This window comes from Capra hircus, chromosome 23 (genome assembly GCF_001704415.2).
Source record: "Capra hircus breed San Clemente chromosome 23, ASM170441v1, whole genome shotgun sequence".
NCBI classification, from domain to species: domain Eukaryota; kingdom Metazoa; phylum Chordata; class Mammalia; order Artiodactyla; family Bovidae; genus Capra; species Capra hircus.
Genome location: NC_030830.1, coordinates 20888721 through 20901499, shown reverse-complemented (window position 1 = coordinate 20901499; position 12779 = coordinate 20888721). Strand labels below are relative to the sequence as shown.

The following is a 12779-nucleotide window of genomic DNA, read 5'->3' as shown; positions in this document are numbered from 1 at the left end:
AAAGCCGTGACCATGAACTATTGCATCAGCCTCTGTGTGACGCGACAGACAGTGGCTGTGACAGAAAAATCAAGCAGCAGTTCCAACAAGCACCGGGTTTAGAGATTTCGAAAGAAAAGCGAAAAGAATCAGCTAAAAATCATTCAAAGTGGTCACCAATGGGAAAGCAGAAATTGAGAAGAATCAGGATTATAACAGTCTGTATCATGAGAAATCAAGCACAGATATTTGACTTCTTAATTTACAGACAGTTGTGCCTTTGATTAAAATATCACACAAGAAAATGATTGAGGATGAAAGTTTTGCTTAATGAAAGCTGAGTACAACAAATGGCACTTGAGAGTTTACTAAAATGCAAGAATACTCGAAACATGCATGCAAACTGCGTGAATGAGGTTAACCTTGAATAAAACCATGCAAGAATATATCATCCCATTCGGATAAACAGATTTGGAATGAGCTCTCTATTCCCATTACCTTACTGTGCATCGTGTGCACCAGGCAGGGAGGGGGCAGGCCCTGCCTAGGAGAACCCTTCACCACCCTCTTGCTTCCAGTCAGGTCCTGCTGCAGAAAGTGCTCCTGTGCCCTGTCTCGGGTCTGTGGGAGGTGCCCCTTAGAACACGCGTGCCACAGATGCTTTACCTGGGTGGGGCTAAGGTTGTCCTGACCAAGGAGAGCACCGCTCACCTGTGTGCCCCCAGACCAGAAGTCAGGAAGGACTGCGGGTCCGATGGAGAAGTCTCACCTCCCGTCTGCCCTGTGGAAATCAGTCTGAGCTGATGGAGGGAGATGCTGCTGCTTGATTGATGCCTCCACGTTCTGGGCTCCTTTACCCTCTCAGTTCAGGACACTCACCCCAACAGTCATGGCACCCTTGAAACAGACTGACCCTGAGTCCTAATCAGAAGCCCCCAAACCCTGTCCTGTCCCCTCCCCCGACATCGCGCTTCAGCTCTGCTTCATCACATGAGGGTGACAACTGTGCAGGGGAGATTCTCCCCAGGGTCAGGCACTGAACACTGGCCCCAGGTGTCCCACTGCATTATCCCCTGGCCCTTTATGCTGAGCCTGCCGGAGGGAGAGAGGTGGGGGATTATTAGATCCTCCTCAAAGCTAAGAGAAAACTCTCCTTTTACTCAGAAATCTTACACACTGTCCCTTCCCAGCATATGAAACAAAATGCAATCCAGATGTGTATATTTAAAGAGCAGTTACAACTTTTAATATGAAATTATACAGATGTTGCAGGCATGAAGTAACATATATGCATAAATCTGCTCATAGTCATCTCAGGAGAAGCCACAATAAGGAAACTGGCAGAAAAAGCTTATTGGTAATAATTTATTGTCCATGTGCTCTATTATAATTAAAAAGCAAAAGCAATATTAGTTACTTGTGGTACTCTTGCTTGGAAAATCCCATGGACAGAAGATCCTGGTAGGCTGCAGACCATGGGGTCGCTAAGAGTCAGAAACGACTGAACGACTTCACTTTCACTTTTCATTTTCATGTATTGGAGAAGGAAATGGCAACCCACTCCAGTGTTCCTGCCTGGAGAATCCCAGGGATGGGGGAGCCTGATGGGCTGCCGTCTGTGGGGTCGCACAGAGTTGGACACGACTGAAGCGACTTAGCAGCAGCAGCAGCAGTGTGGTACAGCTGCAATCACCTCAAATATATTATTGGTTTTAATCACCCTAACCATAACTGGAAATAAACACTAGTTTTCTCATTTCATAGATGAAGAAATGGAGACTTCAAGAAGGAATGTGTTATACTCTAAATCAACTACCTTCAAAAATAATAAAAAATACATCTATATGGAATCTAGAAAAACGGTACTGATGAACTATTTACAGAGCAGGAATAGAGACACCGACGTGGAGAATGGACTTGTGAGGGAAGGAGAGGGTGGGACGAACTGAGAGTAGCACTGAAATATATCTATTATCATGTGTAAAAAGGTGCTGGGATAAACAGATATGGAATGAGTCCTCTATTCCCATTACCTTACTGTGTACCAGGCAGGGACAGAACAGGACCTGACTACGTACTCAACCTGGTGCTCAGCGACCTAGAGGGGTGGGATGGGGGAGGTGGCAGGGAAGGAGGGAGGAGATACATGTATACTTATGGCTGATTCACAGTGCTGTATGGCAGAAACCGATACATTATAATGCTAGTATTCTCAGTTAAAAATAAAACATAAAATAAAAATAATTAAAAATAATAAGATAAATAACAGAACACACAACAAAGAAAAAGTGCTATTAAGACCAGAACTAGGAACTGAATTCAGGCCTCCTGGCTGCAGATTCTAAGCTTCTCCTGTTAGACTGATGGAGCCGGAGTCTGACACAGGGACTGAAATTCTGGGTGTGTGAGGCCATTATGTTCAGTTGGTTCCATCTGGAATTGATCCAGGTCTTGTACGCTAATAGGCTCTGGGGAAAAAGAAAAACCAATAAATCACTGACCAAGTGGTTGCAGAATATTGCTTTTCATTCCCTCAGAGATTCTCCTTCAGTTGCTTCAAAGTCAGATTCTGCCTTCCTCTGAGGGAAGACACACCTGTTCTTTTTTTGCCTTTTTCTCAGCTCTTGCTCAACTCCTCCCCTGACTCCATCAACATCATCACCTGTCCCTGCTGCCACCACCCTCCACGACAGGGACAGAAGTCGTAGATCACAAGGACAAGTTCCGGAGTGAAAACCCAAGGCCTTTCCGCCTTGAACCCAGATCCATTCTCTTATGCAACGCGAGGCTCCCTCACAGACAGGACCCAGCTCCATGTTCCTCTAGCCCGGGAGTGGTCACACGCACAACTCCTTTCTCTCCTCAGTTCTCGGCCTCCTCACCCGCACAAGCACCTGTCCACCGCTCGGCCCCACCTCAACCCTGACCTCCACCTCCTGCAGCCCCCCTCCCCGTCAACCCCAGCCCTGAGCCAGCAGCTCCGAACTAGAAAGCCCATCCAGAGGCCCAGGGGTCAGCAGCCCCGTCTAGAAACACTGGGCTACCACAGACTGTGGGGATAAGAAACCACGCCCCCAACAAGGCACCTGACACAGAAGAGGCGGCCTCGACAGAAGGAGCCGAGTCTCTGCCACCTTTTCACTGTTCCACGTTCTGCCTTTGCTCTTTGCCACACACAAAGCTCTGCTTCTCTTTTCCTCTCCCCTCAACCCACTTGATTATGGGGAAGTAGTCACAGAGCCCATCCCTTCCTCCAAATCTACAAGGCAGTGACGGCCATGAGGAAGGCACCTGACTCGGGGGGCAGGGTGAGGCCACAGAGCGCAGACCCAGTGCCCTGCCCTAAAGAGTATCCCGAGGGGCTAGATAGGAAAAACCTGGAGACAGGGTGAAATAAGTGACTCCAATTGCCTGAGGACTGACTGGTCTCCTCTCCTCAAATGGTCAAGGGATATCTACTAGTCCTCCATATTACGGGGAAGGAGAGCCCAGCTAGCATGGGGGCACCTGATGGGAACTTGAGAAAGGTGCAGGCTGGGGGTGATCAGGAAGAAACTGAACTCAGAAGCTAGTTCATGGAGGAGGAATTTGAGAGGTTGCAAGACATCGCTAAGTGGGGCCTGGCAAGGGGACATCACAGGCAGGGCTCTGACCATCCACTGACCCCTAGTTTGAGCCTTAGGATTCTTTCACTTGGATTCTTAATAATAACTGAAAACCCAGAGGGGAAAAATGCAGACAGGCACTTAGATCATCACCTTTCCTCTGAATTCCTCTTCAGTTTTAACCCCCTCCTCACCAGGTACAGACGCTTTACTGAAGGTTCTCTCTGATTCCTGGATCACCTAGACCCTCCCAACCAGCACAGAATCCAACACATGCTCCCCAGACAGGCCCCGGTGAGCCTGACAGAAAACAAAGAGAGCTGAGAACAGGGCAGGGGGCTGAAATCCTCGATGCTGCCAAATCTCATGCAGAGCGCCCCTGCCCAGATTTCTCACCTGGCCTCCCTGTAGCTGATGCTGTCTTCCTCTTCTTAATATAACATTAGACACAAAATCCGATGATAAAAACAATAACAGGAATGCTCACGATCCACCATGATCTCTGGTGCACCAGGCTCTTTCCTGGAAAAGGACCTTATTATATACAACCCGGGCACCCCAGAGCCACAACCTGCTCTCCTCTCCCTGACCCTGGCCTCTGACCCTCCCAGGGTCACAACCGCCTCCAGGCCCACCCCAGTCTCACCCAAGGGTGAGAGGTGTGCACTGTGATTTCCGCTGTATTCCACAATGGACTTGACCCGCTCCTCCTCTCCTTGGGGAATTTTTACGGTTTCCCAGGTGTGGTAGGTCCTGTTCCCATCAGGCAGGACACCCCCAGACTCCTGGGCGTCCCGGCTCATGGGTTCCTCATCCCAAAACCAGACCACTGAAATATTCCGGGGAAAGAAGCCAAAAGCCTTGCCTGTGAGGTGGACCATGCCCTCTGAGTCCCGGCTGCGGGTCACATTCACGGCTGGGGGCACTGTGGGGAGAAAGCACAGAGCCAGTGAGGCCCGCGGCCAAGCCCAGCTCCCTCGAAGGTAGACGGAGCGCACAGGGCGGCTCCTCCTCTCTGTCCCCCTCTGGCTGAGCCCTCATCCCCCCAGGCCTGCTCCAAGTTCTGCACCCTGGGGCCCAAGTCCTCTGGCGGGGAAGGGGAGGGGGGGATGGGCCTCACTCTCTTGGGTCCACTGTTGATGCTGGGGAGGGGGCTGTGAAGGGTGGGCTCCTGGGGATTAGAGGGAATTTTCTGGATCAGGCAGGCTGGGAGCCAGAGGCCCACCCCCATCTAAGGGCCTCCTCTGCTGCCTGACACCCACCTCCCCTCGTACAGTTTCTGTCAGAGGACCTGCTGCTCCCCTGGATGACTGTCACAGGGGCAGTTCATTTCCTCCCAACCCAACCATCTTTCTACAGTGGATATAACAGAACGGGAAAGAAACCCCAGGACACCGTGCCAACAAAGCACATATGCGCCCAGAGGACAGGGAGGGTCTCCGTGGGCAAGTCGGGATGGGAGGCTTTAAGAACAGGGGCAGAGAATGGGCCTGGCCCAGCGTCAGTACCTGTCCTCTCTACGAAGCCCGTCCAGGATTCCAGGTAGCCTTGCAGTCTCCCACAAAGTTCTCCCTGCACGTGGGCCTGGTAATGCTTGCTTAGAAAGCCATCTGTGTCCCAAGACTTCACCACTTCCATGGCCAAGGTCTGAGCTGAGGACTGGGGCAGGGCACATCCGTGGGCCTCAGGGGAACAGGAGAGGAGGAGCTCCCCATTGAAGTGGAGAAGCCGGAAGCCCCGGGGGTGGCTGTCTTCATGGATCTTGCAGCCCACAGTCTCCTGGAGGGAATGGAAGCCTGCCCCATCCCCACCCCCATCAGTGACTCCTCTGGTCCCCAGGGCTTCTGTCCTCCCACCCAAGTGAGAAACTCCAGACAGAGGGCTCTCCCTGCTCCCCTCCATGTCTTCCCTGTGCTGCTGAACTCACAGAGCCTGCTTCCTCACCTCCACCCCCAAATTCAGAGGAAAGAGGCCCATGCTCTGGGCTGCAGACCTTCCGGGAAAATGGCCCACAGCACTCTTGCCCTCTCTGCACTCTCACCTCCTTTCTCCTTCTGCAGTGACAAGATCTCTGCCAGGAGTTTTCCAAGCTCCTTCCAAGTCTCGTTCAAGTCCTTGGACTCTGTCTCCCACGTCTCTGCTTCCAGCTTTTCAGCCCACCGTCCCCAGGGCTCTGCCCTGCCTTTGTTGTGATCATAGTGCAGGAAGGTCTGATGATCCAAGTATCCCTCAGCAAAACACCCGGACTGCACAAAGCCATCCTGGGAGAGCACTTTGATGTTGTAAGAAAGACTGTGGGATCCTGGGGAAGGAGGAACCACAGATGAAGCTGCTTTCTGGAGACAAGTGCACATCAGATGTTTAACAGACAAGGTCTGCGTCCTGACCTGCTCCAGGTGCTGAGGATGCAAAACATGCATGTGTACAAGGGACCAGAATGCGGAGTTCCACACGGGAAAACGGGAAAGAGAAGCAGGGAGAGGGGACTCGAGGAATGGAGGGAGAGAGTAGAGATGGACACACATGTAGGAAAGTGCCAGGGCAGGGAGGCACCGGCTCCCTAAGGGTCGAGGCAGGAGGGCAAGGGGAGAGGCAAGAAGAGTAGGGTGAGGGGAGGTGGAGTCAGAGGGAGGGAAGGGCAGTGTCAGACCCAGGACCAGAGGGATCCCTGGTCAGAGGGGGGCCAGGTGAGATGGAGACCGAGGGCTGCTGCCCCTGGTGCAGGCTCATCATGGACAAGGCGGGCTCCAGGGGGGCTGAGGCAGGAGGCAGAGGGGCCTGAGGGGCTGGGCTGTGGCCCCAAGAGAGATGAAGTTGGGCCAGTAACCTGGGGGAGGTGAAGGAGCGGGTCTGGGCACAGAGTGCAAAGAGGCATGGTGAGGCCCCAGGTGGGGAGGTGGCACCTGCCAGTGTCCCCTGGGAGAGGAGTCAGTGCCATGCGCACAGGGGTCATGGAGAATTAAGACACCGGAGTGGCAAGAGAAGATGGAACTGAAAGCCAAGGTGCACACTGGGAAGCACCTACATGGTGGGAGGGGCTGGAGGGAGTGAGCTCACACCTCCTCAGAGGGTTTGGGTCAGGCAGCCAGCAAGCAGGGGGTGGGGGCCTGGGTGAAGACTCCCTGTAGGAAAGGCCTGCTGACCAAGTGGCATAAACAAGGATTTCGGATACAAGATTGAGATAGTGAGAGCCCACTGGGGTCGTGGAAACAAAGAGAGGGTGATGAAGGCTAAGGAGGTGGGCAGTGGACCAAGGGCAGTATCCCTACTGTGGGGGAAGGGAAGAGACTGCAGAGGAGATGTGGTGAGGGCCTGGGATTGAGGGGCAAGGGATGAGCATGGCTCAGGGCTGACCCCCCGCCTTGGGTTAAGGTAAAGACAGAAGAGGAGGGGTACCCTGGTTGAGGGAGGGTGAGAGTGAGGTGGAGATTCTGGGCACCACAAGAGGGGGCCTGTGATTGATGAGAACTTGGTGAGGGCCCAAGGCACTCGGACAAGGGTGGGAGCAGGGCAAGGGGCCATGGGGGCAGCTGCAGAGGGACCAGGGCTCGTGGAGTCCAGCACCTGTGCCCTGGAGAGTGGAGGAATCCAGAGGGTGAGGTTCAGGATGCAGGAGTGGGGAGGGGCCGTGTTGGGGGAAAGGCCCCCCTTGGAGGAGGGCCAAGAGCAGGTGCCTGCACAGGGCGAAGGTAGGAGGGTGGGTGTCAAGTTGGGGAAGTCCTCCCCCAGGGGCTGGGCACTGTGCTCAAGGCCCAGGGATCATTGGCAGGAGAGCTCCCTCTGGTGATGCAAATAGGGCAGTGTGGAGGGGTGCAGGGGAAAATTCATGGGTAAAAGTCATCCCAAGAAAAGTAAGGTTAGTGAAACCTGACGGGAGGTAAGAGCCTTGCAGGTGACCAGTCCTCGCAGGAAAAGACCCATGAGGGGAGCGGCGGGACCTGTAGTGGGAAAAGGGATGAGGGTGGGGACGCCCTAGGAAGAGATCAGAGAGCGGTAGAGAGGAGGGGAGAGCAGGGAGGGGAGGGGCTGCAAGGAGGGGGGAGGGCAAATCCTGAGGGGGCTCGAGGGCTAGCAAGGGAGGAGGTAAGGAGAGATTCAGTCCTGGGACCACAAGCACAGCGGAAAATTAGAGTTCACGTTAGTGGGGGAGGGGGAAGAAGAGGGTAGGGAGGGGAGACCACGGAAATCTCAGGAAGAAACCTTTGGTCCCAAAGCCCTCAGACCTAACCTTCGTCAGTGATTCAGGAGCCGCGACAGTGCCCATAGCAGTAGGAAGAGTGTGGATCGAGCTCGCCCCTTCCCAGACGCCCTGGTCACTAGAAAAAGGGCCCTAACTCTGGGGGCTGGGGACCCCCGAGCGTCGCCAAACTGGAAACTCCTTGTTTCCGGCGGCCAGAAGTGAGAAGAGACGGCAGAGCTAAGAATAGGAGAGGACAGCTTTCAGGGGCATAAGAGGGCGCCCCATCGATGGCTAAGAAGTGATCGCCTGAGCCTGGGACCTGGAAGAAACGCCATTCAAGAGAGCAACGGGGCGGGGCGGGGGCGAGGCGGGTGGGGGGTGCAGGCAGGGAGCAGCGTGGGGACCAGGCTGCCTCGTCAATCAGGAGAATCTGAGAACTCAGGCATGTGATGAGGACACCGGGGAGGGCAGGTGGGGCAGGGAGAGCAGAGGCTAGGAACTGGAAAGAGGCTGAAATGCGGGATGCAGTGCTCGCCACACGCTGTGTGAAGTTCCCGGCCGCTCCTAGACCTTACACCTCCCCGCCCCTCACCTTCCTCCCACCCCCCCAACTCCTCTATTCGCTCAACCCCAGCCGCAATTGAGACGGTCCCCACGACGCTCGCCGAATCCCATCGAATATTAACCACCCGGACCCCTGAAACCACCCCGGGCTCCGTTCGGACCGAGACTTCAAAGAACCCCACTCACCGGCGGCGTTACCCATGGACACTAAAAAGGCAGCGACGGCTAGACAGTGCCGGACGGGAGAGAGCCCCATGGCCCAGATCGTGTCTCCTGCCAGAGGCTCCGGGACCGAAGGAAAGCTGGCGGACCCGAGGAACCGCGGCGGAGAACTGAGCTGTGGTGAAGTCGCGCCAGCAAATCCATTCACCGACCGGGGCCGTAGCCCTGGCCCCGCTCCCTGCCCGCCCCCGGCCCCGCCCCGACCGCCCCCGGCCCCGCCCCCGGTCCCTCTGCTTTGTTAGCCGGTCTCTTTCCGCTCCTCAGTTCAGTTCAGTTCACTCGTATCCGACTCTTTTCGACCCCGTGAACTGCAGCACGCCAGTCTTCCCTGTCCATCACCAACTCCTGGAGTCCACCCAAACTCATGTCCGTTGAGTCGGTGATGCCACCCAACCCTCTCATCCCCTGTGGTCCCCTTCTCCTCCTGCCCTCAGTCTTTCCCAGCATCAGGGTCTTTTCCAGTGAGTCAGCACTTTACATCAGGAGCTCAAAGTATTGGAGTTTCAGCTTCAACTTCAGTCCTTCCAATGAACACCCAGGACTTATCTCCTTTACGATGGACTGGTTGGATCTCCTTGCAGGCCAAGGGACTCTCAAGAGTCTTCTCCAACACCACAGTTCAAAAGCATCAGTTCGTTGACGCTCAGCTTTCTTCACAGTTCAACTCTCACATCCATACATGACTACTGGAAAAACCATAGCCTTGACTAGACAGACCTTTGTTGGCAAAGTAATATCTCTGCTTTTTAATATGCTGTCTAGGTTGGTCATAACTTTCCTTCCAAGGAGTAAGTGTCTTTAATTTCATGGCTGCAGTCACCATCTGCAGTGATTTTAAATGCCTGAAGGCTAGAAAAGCGAGGGAGGTGAGGCGGAGGGTGAGCTTGAGAGACATGTCAACGTTTCCGGCCTTTGGGGGCTCTTCCTTTAGACACAATTTCTCTTCCAATCCAACCCACCTCCACCTCCCTCCACCTCGCACAGCAGAGTTACTGGCAAAAGTCTACTGAGACCAGCCAGGGTCTTCCCCGGTGGTCCAGTGGTTAAGAATCCGCCTGCCAGAACAGGGGACACGGGTTCCATACCTGGTCTGGGAAGATCCCACATGCCTCGGGGCAACTAAGCCAGCGCACAGCAACAACTCAACCCTTCAGCCGCAACCACTGAAGCCAGAGCGCCCTAGAACTCCTGCTCCACAAGCGAAAGTCACCTTAAACGAGAAGCCCGTTCAGCCCAACTGGAGAGTAGCCCTCACCCTCTGCAAGGAAAGAAAGCTGAGCCAAGCAAGGAACAGACTAGGTGCCACAAGGAAGAATCACTGCAGCTGAGAAAACAAACACAAAGTCTACTGAGACCAGATTTGTAGATTTCAGCAGCTCTGCCTCTCAGAAGTCACTACCCCAGATGAATGACCAAATCCTTCTCTCTCTTCTTTCTTTTAAAAATTTATTTTTAATCAGAGGACATCTGCTTTACAGTGGTTGGTTTCTGCTGTACAACAACATGAATCAGCCATAAATATACATATATCCCCTCCCTCTAATCTCCTTCTCCTCCTCAGACTGACTGCTATGTGTCTTCTGGTGGCCTCAGGCTATAAGTATCTGCATTCTCCCAAGGAGACTCTTGGTTCAGCCCCTGGGGAATCACAGGTTCAGTGAGATGACTCCCCATGATCCACTCCAACACCAGCCTCTCCAGATTCCCTTTGCAAGCTGCCTCAGTATGTCTGCACCTCTGGGCCCATCCTCCCCTCAAACCCAACAGGTCTACAAGCAAACTCCACACACCAGTCTCTCCTAGTTCTCTTTAAGCATCACCAGCTTGGTCCTTTCTGATCCCCTTTCCCCTGCCTCTCATGGACTCACAGTCAGCTCCTCCAACCCTTTTCAATCCCACAGCAGCTACCTTAGTCCAAGCTTTCATCTACCTCAGCCTAGAGAACTGCAAAGGCTTCCTAAACACAGGTCTGTCCCCAGTTATAACCATAAAGCCCCAAGCCATCCACAGCTGCCCCACCTGCAGAATTAACACAGAGTGTGTCTGCTCCATCTTAAGTGGAAGCTGCCACAACCAGCTAGGTGGCACCATTTTCCATTTCTCTGTGACATCAGGATGCCACTGCTTACACATCACTTTCCTATGGGTTACTCTCCTCTGCCTTTCCAGCCCATCAGAACACAGATCCTAAAAGAGCATCCCAATTAGATGGTGGTAAGGGTGGTACAACCTTGGGATTATACTAAAAACTACCTAACTGTTTGCTTTTTGTTTTGCTTTTATATTTTTTTTCTTTCTTTAACTGTTTGCTTTAAAAGGGTGAATTAAGTGATATACAAACTATATTTCAAAAATAACAATAATACCATCCTGAAAGTCTTCTACTGAAAGCTGTGCTTTATCCCCAAAGCACATCTTTTGGTCTTTGGAATATGTACACCATGGTCCTCAAACATGACTGCTTATAGAACCACCTGGAGAGTTTTTACTGTCCATATCTCTAGGCCATGGCCAAAACCAATTGAATCCCTTGGGTTGGACCTAGGCTTCCTATCCTTTAAAGCCCCCTCAGTGATTCCAGTTTTAGAATAATTGGTCTTGCCCTTGTTGAAACCTCCCTGATGGAACAAAGTGTGCCCTGCCTTGAACCCCATCTGACCATTTTATACATCCCCCCCATTAGACCATGAGTCACTTCGGGATCAGGAACTGTGTTCATTTCATGTTTGTGTCCCTGCAAATGCTTTTAAAAAGTTGTACTCTGCCTCTCATTACTAACTATTCCATTAAGATCCTTTATGCGATACTTTTGCTGTGGACCCAAATGTCATGCCTCAGAAAGTTTTAACATTTCCTAGATTTCACATCATTTTTGATAATTACTTTGACCATCATAATTTATTTAGCAGGTCAGAGATTGGGTCCTGTCCCATCCCAGAGAGATTCTTTTTCACTGCTAAAGCTCACAAATCAAAGTGGACCTCCCCCACAAGTAGTAGAGTGGAGGGAGTTTGCCTCCCAAGGCAGGGAACATGGGTTCCATCCTTGGTCTGGGAAGATTCCACATGCCCAGGAGCAACGGAGCCCCTGTACCACAACTGGGCTTCCCTGGTGGCTCAGACAGTAAAGCGGCTGCTGTAATGCAGGAGACCTGGGTTCAATCCCTGGGTCAGGAAGATCCCCTGAAGAAGGAAATGGCAACCCACTCCAGTACTCCATCCTGGAAAATTCCATGGATGGAGGAGCCTGGTAGGCTACAGTCCACAGGGTCCCAAAGAGTCAGACAGGACTGAGCAACTTCACTGGTTCACCACAACTACTGAACCCCACCTCCCAGCTCTAGACCGGCTCCCGGCAACTAGAGAAGCCACCCGCGCAGCAACAAAGACTCAGGGCACCAGAAAGAAAGAAAGAAATGACTCGTGAAGGTATAGACAGGCAGATGAAAGCCAGCTCTCCTGACAGCTCGACAAGCCCTTTCCTCCAACTCAGTCTTCTTTCCAAGACTTGCTGTGTGTGGCTGCTCCAGCAAACTGGTTCACTTAGGTGAACCCTCTCCCTCTCCCCACAAAGACTTGTCATACTATCGTTAACATGCTACGTTTGTTTCCCAGCATTTCGGGATGACTGTAATGAGAGATGAAGCCAACTACTCTCTGCGGGAAGTAAGACTTCAGATTTGGGGGGCTCGCCTGGCTTTAGCCCTGGCTGCCTCCTCCCCCATCACACGTCGCAGCTAGACCGGTGTACCAAGTGCTTTTCCTCCGCCCACCCGGCCTCCAGACTCCCCTGCTTTGCTCTATAAACTACTTCTCCTCCATTCTTCCTTTTGTACCCCTGGACTCACCGGCACACGGGCCTCTTTCTCTCCGCTGACCTCTGGGACCATTACAGGGTCGGGAAATGAAACCGAAAACGATCCGAGTGTTGGGAGTTTACATAATCCAGGGCGGAGCTCGGCGAACCCTCAGTGGATCACCCCTCCCCTCCAACTCTGGCTTAAAGGGAAGAAACGCTGTTCGTGGGTTAGAAAAAAAAAAAAAGGCAGAATGAAGGAATTTATGGGCAGGTTGGGAGAGGAGTGAGCTGCATTTAGGTTTCTGGTTCTCAAACTGCTCAACAATTAACATCTGCAGGCTGTGAAAACGCAGATCTGCCCGGGTCCGCGGAAATTCCCAGTCGTAGGTCCGAAGGGAGATCCCGGAACCCGACTTATTTCAAGCACCCTC

The 12779-nt window shown here is 52.9% G+C and overlaps 1 protein-coding gene across 3 annotated transcripts; it reads right to left on the bottom strand.

Moving 5' to 3' along the window:
* Window positions 1564–8735, bottom strand: LOC106504020 (MHC class I polypeptide-related sequence B). Of its 3 annotated transcripts, none has more exons than XM_018038826.1 (5): window positions 8515–8735; window positions 5626–5886; window positions 5093–5380; window positions 3981–4509; window positions 1564–2447 (listed from the first exon to the last, which is right to left on the bottom strand). In XM_018038826.1, exons 1-4 carry the CDS (start codon window positions 8582–8584, stop codon window positions 4016–4018), a joined length of 1113 nt encoding a protein of 370 aa, XP_017894315.1. In that variant the 5' UTR covers window positions 8585–8735; the 3' UTR covers window positions 1564–2447; window positions 3981–4015. The 3 variants fall into 3 exon arrangements, with proteins under 3 accessions (XP_017894315.1, XP_017894316.1, XP_017894314.1); XM_018038827.1 differs by lacking the exon at window positions 8515–8735 and having other exon boundaries at window positions 3981–4106; window positions 4450–4509; window positions 5626–8508; XM_018038825.1 differs by lacking the exon at window positions 8515–8735 and having other exon boundaries at window positions 5626–8508.

What these genes read in the sequence shown, in the direction of transcription:
- LOC106504020 (XM_018038825.1), bottom strand. Translation starts at nt 6,109, where the DNA reads ATGTGTGTCCATCTCTACTCTCTCCCTCCATTCCTCGAGTCCCCTCTC. An exon ending in ACTGCAGAAGGAGAAAGGAG is followed by an intron (nt 5,381 to 5,625) that starts GTGAGAGTGCAG and finishes GGGATGGGGCAG; the next exon opens with GCTTCCATTCCCTCCAGGAG. An exon ending in GGGCTTCGTAGAGAGGACAG is followed by an intron (nt 4,510 to 5,092) that starts GTACTGACGCTG and finishes TTCTCCCCACAG; the next exon opens with TGCCCCCAGCCGTGAATGTG.